This window comes from Diadema antillarum, unplaced genomic scaffold (genome assembly GCF_040938485.1).
Source record: "Diadema antillarum isolate AM-2024a unplaced genomic scaffold, OU_Dant_1.0 seq00000345_RagTag, whole genome shotgun sequence".
NCBI lineage: Eukaryota > Metazoa > Echinodermata > Echinoidea > Diadematoida > Diadematidae > Diadema > Diadema antillarum.
This window is the reverse complement of record NW_027271356.1, coordinates 475,012-484,712: the sequence shown is the minus strand read 5'-3', so window position 1 is coordinate 484,712 and position 9,701 is coordinate 475,012. Positions and strand designations below refer to the sequence as shown.

Genomic DNA, 9,701 nt, shown 5'->3' with positions numbered 1-9,701 from the left:
CACTGCGTCACGAGCTGGGACTACTCCCACCAAAGTATGTCACAGCTTGATTCAGTCCTATGGTAGTCATGGCAACCATCCCATACTTAAGAGCCCCTAGCATGTAGAACAGAAACACATACGACCTTGGCAAGTGGATGCTCTCGATCACTTGCGCTGCTGCTACTGTCAGCAGCGTAGCAGAGAGTCTCCTGGGGTAATGCCCCCTGACCGGGTCATAGTTGAGCGTCAAACAGCTGCACATCATCCCCGCAAAGAAGAAGGCACCGACATCCCTTGAGATGGCATAGAAAGGCGATGTGTCCATGTGCACCCACTCACGAAACACACATCGCTTCAATGCCAGTTTCATCGACCAGTCGGGGTTGAGGCCGGCGTAGCTCAAGACGTAGTATTCTAGGATCACGGATGTGATAGCAAACAGCCCTCCGAGGAAGTATCGACCGAAGCCGTAGTTTTCAACCGGATATTTTCGTACTGTAATCCCAAGCAGGACCCCTGGTGAGAAAAACAATAAGAGAATTAGGATTATGGCAAATAGGATGGTCATTTCAACATGTTAGGTAAAGATCAAGAGTCAGTGATATGTTTCATGTAGTGTGGGTGTACTATGCTGTCAATTCAAGAAAATAAAAAGTTTCATCATTAAATAACTGTATTCTCAAATACATCTTTAAATAGTATCTAGTCCCTCCATCTGTTTGGAAGAACATGAACATTTCCTCAAATCAGACAAATACAGTAAGTCTCCATGTGTATCAACCTCTTCAAGTAATTTTTTCTGTTTACCTTTACAGTATAAACTCACAAGGAAAGGGAGCTGATATGAAATACATCTTTACACTGTACTGGATCAATTATTACCGGGGTACCCATTTATCACAGATTAAGAGGAAAATATGCTTCATCACACAGTAAATCCAAAGGCCCAAAGAAGAGAATCTATGAGCAAAATCTGTACTAGAGCCACATAAATAAACTCCAAATGATTACATATTCAGGACAAATTTCACCAGTTCTCTTGAATTGCTATTCTACTATCAAAATCATACTGTATTGGTAACTTATTTGTGCTGATTTAGTTCATACTGAATCAATCAATAATGCAATCTGAATGCATCAATTTTTCCTATAAATGCATTATCCTCATCCCTCAGGAGTCATTGAATTCTTTAATACAAATACATTCATTCAGCCAAATGCGACAAAGTAAAGCATTAAATTCTGAAGAAAAACAAGTTTACAGAATAGGGGAAAACAAGGTGTAAATTGTGATTCATATTGACCAAATGCATTTTATGAAGTGAGTTTGCTTGAAAAAGGCAGAGGGGAGCTTTAAAAACAGAGCTGCTGCAGTTAATATGGCAAATGACAACTTGAACATTTATTTCTAACTTGGTATTTTTGTTTCAGAGTTTCCTTTTACCTTTGGGAACGCACAATTACTGGCATGCATCGCATCCAAACAAGCAGCCCAAGTACCTGTATATTGAGAAATAATATCAAATGGGCAAATCAACTGCACCTACCATTAACTACACCAAGAATGACCTGATGGGGAAAGTGCGTTGCTATGAAGACTCGAGATATTGAGACGACTGTTGCCATGAGAGCAAAGAGAAACCACATCAACCTCTTCACTGTCGCGATGTGGTGAGAATATTTGGGTGTGGCCTCGGAGACAATGACCTCATTGATAGATGATATCAGAACAAACCAGACTGCGGAGGTGACCATCGCATGGCCAGATGGACAGCCTTATGGTTGCATAGAAGAGAGAGAATAATTTAAAGTAATTTGAAGAAATTTCATCAATTGTAAAACACTTTTTCACTGTGTACATTGATGTCCATTTACTATCTCAACTGACATGGTGAATCTCCCCCTATGGCACCCCTAAAAAGTTCAATGAAGTTAATCGAAAAATAACATGAAAATTACATAACCAAATGTTGAACTCTTATTCAAAATGACTCAAGTATGGGTTTCTGGCAGTAAAAAATAATTTCAAGAATTCCATCTCATATATAAACAATTAATTTGAATTATGGGTAGGGAAAATTATACATGAATATTTGGCCTATTAAAGTTCATTTATAATTTAGGAATGTGGTTACTAGCCATAATGTAAAAATAACATTCAAACACTGTACAAGCAAAAACTGACTGAACAAAAAGAACAGAAAAACAAGGAAAAGTAGAAATTACGCGGTGCGTAATATATGTCCCCGCCGGAAGTAGCATTTAGTAGCAAAATGTACAATATAGGTAAAAAGATCAAGGTCAAAGGTCAAAGAAGTCAAAGGTCAAAATTCTATGTAGAAGTTTTGAAGCCCTCACCTAGTGCCATCACATAAAGCAAACGGAATCGAAATCGGGTTAGAAATGGCGAAGGAGTAGCATTTGGTAGCAAAATGTACAATACAGGTAAAAAATCAAGGTCAGAGGTCAAAGAAGTCAAAGGTCAAAATTCTGTGTAGAAGTTTTGAAGCCCTCACCTAGTGCCATCACTTAAAGCAAACGGAATTGAAATCGGGTTACAAATGGCGAAGGAGTAGCATTTTGTAGCAAAATGTACAATATAGGTCAAAAATCAAGGTCAGAGGTCAAAGAAGTCAAAGGTCAAAATTCTGTGTAGAAGTTTTGAAGCCCTCACCTAGTGCCATCACATAAAGCAAACGGAATCAAAATCGGGTTAGAAATGGCGAAGGAGTAGCATTTTGTAGGCAATGTACAATATAGGTCAAAGGTCAAAGAAGTCAAAGGTCAAAATTCTGTGTAGAAGTTTTGAAGCCCTCACCTAGTGCCATCATATAAAGCAAACGGAAGCAAAATCGGGTTAGAAATGGCGAAGGAGTAGCATTTTGAAGCAAAATGTACAATATAGGTCAAAGGTCAAGGTCAAAGGTCACAACTGAAATTCTGTATAGAAGTTTCAAAGCTCCTATGTAGTGCTATCATATAAAGCAAACAGAATCAAAATCGGGTTAGAAATGGCGAAGGAGTAGCATTTTGAACATTTTGATCACACACGGACGCACGGACGGACAGACGGACACACACACGTACGGAGCCCGGTTCATAGTCCCCTGCTCGAACTCGTTCGGCGGGGACAAAAAATGAATGTGTTACAGAATTGTAAAGTTCTAGTAGAACAATTGTCCCTTAGCAACAAATTTATCAATCATGTTTATAAATCCGAACAACTCTCTGAAAGGTTTGTTGTTGTACCAGGCAGCAGCGAACATAAAGTGGGCAGTAAAATGATTTAAAAACTGTTATAAAATGGGTTCAAGAACGCAGCCAATAGGAAGCGCTGAAATGAGTCATGTGGGCTTTGATTACTTTAGTACCATTGCACTGCAGTACCAGTGCGCACTCAATCAGTTGTTACAAGTGCGTCGCGCACTACTTTACGCGCTGTCAATCCTGTAAACAACTTCTAGTTCGGGCTGCCGGCCGGCCTTTCTTGTGTGCATACCATATTATGTGGCGTACGTATACAGTACTCTTATACGTACAGTACTTACCGTAAGGTACATGTGCGGGATTTCCGAGTGCGACGTGCTTGACTCGACTCTCTCGAGCGAGTGCTACATGTAGCTGACTGGTATTGACCCACAAAGGTACGTGAAAAATGCTGTTAGTTTTCGACCCATTTTATAAAACAAATGATGCACAGGATTATTTCGTGGCGTTAGTGGAGATGCAGCTCACTCTCGGGTATTTACAATGTAGTGCAACATGCACTCGGATTTGCCTCGTGCATGTTTCACAATTGTAAATACCCTCGAGTGCGCTACGCCTCCACTAACACACTCTATCCTGTGCATCATTTGTATAATATCAAGGGAAATGAGAGGGGATATTAAGACAGACAAAAGGCATATAGGCCTATATACAATTACAGTGCTCTGTATAGGTGTTGGTAAAAATGTCCATGGTACTGCAAAAGAGTGTAGCTGCTCAAAATTACAAGCTGTTCATGACTATCAGAAGAAGAAAAGATTATATGACATGCACACCTGGTCCAGTTTCACAGGTCAGCCTGAACTGCTTTATGAAAGGACGCTCTTCTCCGAAAAAGACTGGACTTTCCATGACCCACCAGTAGGGGCGCTGTCCAATCAAGATCCTTAGAAAATTGAGAGAAAAACAGATATGCAGAGATGTATTAAATTTACAATAAAACCATCCAAACACACATTTTATATATCAACAGAAAACAATGAGAATGACTAATTATTGGAACTGATTTACATAGTGCATAGAAACTAGACACATAATTGCAGAAATCAATAGATCTAGGCTGTACAAGTGTAATTAAAATGTAGAGGTTCTACTGCAAATGTGAGTACCACTGGTACTCAACGACTGTAGAATGTCAAGCAGTGCAGCAGTGGTGTCACTGTCTGTGATACATGTGCAGTTTACAGCTTGAATACAGGTCAAACTCTTATGGTTCTATGTATGTTCGGCATGTTCACTCGAGTAAGCCACCAAAACGGAGAAATGAAATTTCTGAAGTCTTACCATTTCAAGACTGCATTCAGCCATTCCGACACGACAGCAACCCACAACACCTGCAGCCCAGCTTTGGCGTTGATGAAACAGAAAGCTATCGGGAAGTACAGCAGAAACGCATTGCGGGGGTCGCCTAAATGTGATATGGTCAACATCACTCCTTCGTAATTTGAGAAGCTTTCTTGAAGCCTCTGAAGAAAGTGAATCTCCGATTTCTGAAGCTCTTCCATTTCCTATTCACAGATGATACTATCTATGCAATTAGCTAGGAAGATATGATATACCGTGACCAAAGATCGCAGGATCCTAGCCGTGACCCACACGTAAGAAACGGCGTACGTTGGATCGTGTGTACACCAGCTGGTGTACACACCACCAAAGATTGAGTGTTACGATCTTTGTACACACGCGGGACAGACACCGCTGTTGTGCAGTGACTTCGTACTTCGTCGTAATACGCGCAATCGCGCAGCAGACAACACGTGGGTCAAAGACAAACGAGAGTACATGTATCGGTCAAAAGATTTCGGGGGAGGTGAGACGAGACTCACTAAAAACCATGTGAACTTACTTGGTTGTTGTAATCGCTGATGATGATGATGATGATGATGATGATGACGACGATGATGACGATGATGATGATGTTGAATGTTCTTGTATCTGGGAGACTTTTGTTTTTGAATTGTAGTGGGAAAGGAAAACTCTGCCCTCGACATCTTGTAAATTTTCACCCACCTTCAATTTCTGTCCCATTTCTGCAGGCCTATCACTTATCATCGAATTACTACTCTTTTAGGTTTATACATAGACCTTTCAGAACAAAATTAGGGCCCTAAAGGATTGATTTTAATTGAATAATTTAAACATTGAAAGACTGAATAGCTAGACTCCTGTTATTGGGGACCTTTTTTTTTTTCTTCAATCAATTGTATTGTCAAAGAGTCTAGCGGTCTTTTTTTTAGGTTTCTGAAATGAAAAAAAAAAAACTACAGGATCTACGTGTTCAAGTTGACTTGTGCATGGTTTGTAAAATCAAGAAAACAAGAGCTTCGTTTGAATGTAACAAGTTACAATAAACTCTCGATGAAAAGTTTCCACGGAAACAGTTGTGTTGCGTTGGTCGTAATCTTTCCCCTCTCAAAATTCCTCAGAGTGGAAATCAATCTATTAGTATATAAGACTGGGGTGAGGGACCAATCCAGCATTAGATATTGAATATACATGTATGTAATATATTGACTTTTAAATCTATCAGATTTAGAGTTTTGATCTAATTTTGGATTTACAACTCTGGTATGGAAATTAGAAGATGTGCATACTTGTAACTAAATGAAAATCGTGTTCTGAGTCAATGACGTAGCAAGACGGTGTTACCCTACCCCTTCTTGCCCTAATTATCAGTCATTTTATCTAAGTTACTACAATTTTATAATCTCTGATATAGGTATGCCATGGATTAGCGATTCCTTTATAGCTGAATTCGCTCCATAAAACATTTGTATGGTAATGTACGATTAAACGTGGTTTGTGTATGGGTCAACCTATTTGGTGATAGTATTATTAACGCAGGCATAAACCTCATCTGATTTGCAAGTAGAGTATGTAGGTAACAGAAAACATTTATGGAGTTTTACATTATGCCAACTGAGTCGGTTTTATGTCATGCTATTGTTTCTTCCAGTTTGTCATACTGACATAGCATGTACCTATGTACAGGTATTTATTTCTTTTTCTCCACATATTTTTTTTAAACACCATTATTTACATATGTGAAAATCCATCATTGACTTTCCTGTAATGTCTTATTTATTTGACAATTAAATAAATTGAATTGAATTGATTTCAATTGAATTGAAATCGTTGCTATTACGTGTACTATGTCGTGAAGACACGGGGTGTGATTAGAATGTTTAATTATCTCTCTCCTAAACTGTACATCCAGTGTCAATCAAACTTCGATTGTTTTTGTTTTATCTCCATGAGGTTTACTTGAAAAGGGAATGACATTTCATTTGATTGCATTTTCTCTCAATCCCAAATGAATTGTGTATATCATAAAATTAGGTGTTTTTTTTTTACTTTGTTACGTAACACAGTAATTGTTATCGAATAGACTATATTCCCAGTCGGTTGTATCAAAAAGTACTTTGTAAATTTGTCATTCTTTATTTTCATATAATTTAGGCCACTTGAACATGAATACAAAAATTAGCTCAAAGTCAAACATAATCCCCTGGTAATCTGATACATTCTATTTGTTATTTGATTCCCATTTTTATCTCTTTGCTGTCACTGGAATTGACCGAAAAGAGTGATTTATTTAAAATATATAGGCCTATATATATATATATATATATATATATATATATATATATATATATATCGATGATGTAACGGGTGTGTGCTATACTTGTTTTTTTTTTAACTGTGCTGATGGAGGATGACCGACATAAAAAAAAATGGTGCACATGAGTGCGATGAACTTTGGCAAAACCACGGATCTCTACCACAGAAAATACGCGGTTTTGCTCCCCCACCCCCTCAAAGAAAAAAGTCTTGTCGTATTAGATACAGAGATATATGACTTTCCTAAATCCAATTGCAGCTCTTACGAAAGACTCTAAATTTGGCATAATCTTATTTTGAGTCAATATAAAAAATTACTAAAATTTATGGTTATGTGATTTCAAAAGAAAAGGTCTTGCTGAAGGCCAGTAATTTGACAGATGAGAGGCCTCGCATTATATGAAATGCATAGGAAAAGTAAAAAACCAGAGACTGGACAAATTCGAGATACCGTGGTTTTGCCAAATCACATATAGCCTTTTTGTTTCGCTTTATTGTTGCTGTTGCTGTTGTTGTTGTTTTGTTTTGTTTCGTTTGTTTGTTCGTTTGTTTGTATTCTGCTTCGCGTGTCATGACGCCAGATTATCTAAAAAGGTATTTGTCATGTTTATTTTTTCCTTTTATTATACATGCGAAACACTTTTGGCGTCACCTTTTAAAGATAATACAAATTATAAGTCATTAAAACTTTATTTTGTTATCAACATTTTGCAAACGCTTTGCACATTGTCAATATTGTATATTGAGACGGATGGGTGATGTTCGTTATTTCGAAGGTTCGTTCATCCGAAAATGAAATAAGTTTTGTCATTTCAAAGATAAACAATTTTCTATGCCTACATAGATGTTCGTGAAACCGAAAATGAATAGGGTTCATTAATCCAAAGGTTCGGTAATCCGAAAAAGAAAAGAAGTCATGTGGTAACGAACCTTTGCAACCAATATAAAGATGCCAATTTCATTCTCTATCTGGAATCAATATAACTGGTGAAATATGGTGTTGATACATGGGAGTTTTCATTGAAGATGTCTTATAAGTACTTTTATGAAATAAAGGGCATGAATTGTTACATCTGTCGCTGTTTAAGTCAAATCCAAAAGATTTATTTGACGCAAGCTTATACACAGTGCATTGACGTGCAAAAGAATATCAGTTCAACACAATTACTCACATGAAAAGAGTGACATTAGTTTCGTGCATGTATCCCACACAATAATTAACTAATGTTCCTTTGAGCATCAAAGTGTAAACACCACTCCATACTCATTTACAGTTTGCAATTTTGTTGTTTTTGTGAGCTCACATGATATATCCATTGCCAAGAAAATTTCACTCGAAACCTCATAGTGACTATATGGTTCTTCTTCATTTCTTTCTCAATTCATTAAAATCTGCGCATTATACTGTGAAAAACGGTCATTATTCCAGAGAAATCAAACAGTTTTATTTTCAAACACTGCGTCTTATTCTACTTGTATCCATTCTGTCGAGTACAAAAAGTGTACTGAAAATTATAACATATACCTCGCTTGATACCACCAATGTTGTCAAAATAACTATAAATGTGCAGACCTCTCTTTGAACAAACTATTAAAAAAAAATGAGGAGACAAAGCACTAACGTCGATGAAAATTAATCGTTGTAACTGGCATCGTCCTATCAACAAAAGGCCTTCGTCAGTTGTTCGTGTGACGTTATCTTCACAGTCTGTTATACGAGTTCTTCAGAAAGTTGCTGCTTGAATTAAAACTCGTCATAAGTTCTTGCAATCCTTTTCATACAGATTCTCTTCTTTCGTGACATTGTCATGTTGTTGTTTTTTTTTTCTAATACGAGATCATTCTTCTGCTAAAATGCGCATATACATATACGATTAATGAATTTAACATGCAGTCTTTAACATCATACGGAAGTGAGAAATTTCAGAAATAAAGGGAACAATTGAAAATCTACAAATCACTTCCATCAGTTTCAGACCGTCATCTTTCAATATACAAGAAAATATTCAGTCAATATGATGTGACTAAATAACGAAAAATTGTAAGACGCGGATGAAGAATCCAACTGCATAGAAACAATCTCTTCGCCTTTGCCTTTGGTCACGTGAATGAAATAAAGTTGAAATATCCCCACATTGCTTCGGAGTATACATCATAGTAGATTGATCGACAATATTCAATCTTAAAAAAGTATCGGTACGTTGTGAAATATAGTGTTCTGCGATTATACGTTTTTATATAATTACACACAAAATGACAATACGAAATGTGATATATACTTGAAAGTTTTGCTCGTTGTTGCACAAAGGTAATAAAATACATATGAGCGGATTGTAACCAGTAAATAAATCCTTATGAAATCATTTTCTGCTGACATCATTATCAGAGACTACACAAGTAAAACATGATTGACTTGTCTTTGAAAACAAAATCAAAAACCGGGCAATGGTGCTATCACGAGGATCCAGGTTGCCATTTTATTTTCATATCCTGGATTACACATGGTAAGATAAAACACCGTTGCTGATAGAATAACAACACAATATTTTAACGAGAAATATAATATGATAATGTGCATCCATTGATATACCATTTCATAAAAAATGATTACTTTAAGTATCAATGCCTGAGTACAGATGATACCCACAGTACATTGTTAGTGAGTAAAATATCACTTGCTTTTCTTGTACATTTCTTCTTTTTTTCATCTCAGTAAACAGGTTCGAAGAAAGGAAGTATATCCTGAGTGCCAAAAATTCCTGAAGTGAAATTAAAAACAAAGCTGTAAGGGACATCGTCTCCATTTTCATATTAACCTACTTCTGAAGATG

The 9,701-nt window shown here is 36.9% G+C and overlaps 1 protein-coding gene across 1 annotated transcript; it reads right to left on the bottom strand.

Annotated features, from left to right (window-relative positions):
- LOC139730943 (glucose-6-phosphatase 3-like) lies at positions 1-4,754 on the bottom strand. The gene is made up of 4 exons (XM_071641825.1): positions 4,534-4,754; positions 4,026-4,135; positions 1,530-1,757; positions 1-498 (listed from the first exon to the last, which is right to left on the bottom strand). The coding sequence occupies exons 1-4, from the start codon at positions 4,752-4,754 to the stop codon at positions 8-10; spliced, it is 1,050 nt and encodes a 349-aa protein (XP_071497926.1). The 3' UTR covers positions 1-7.
- Between the last annotated feature and the right edge of the window lie 4,947 nt (positions 4,755-9,701).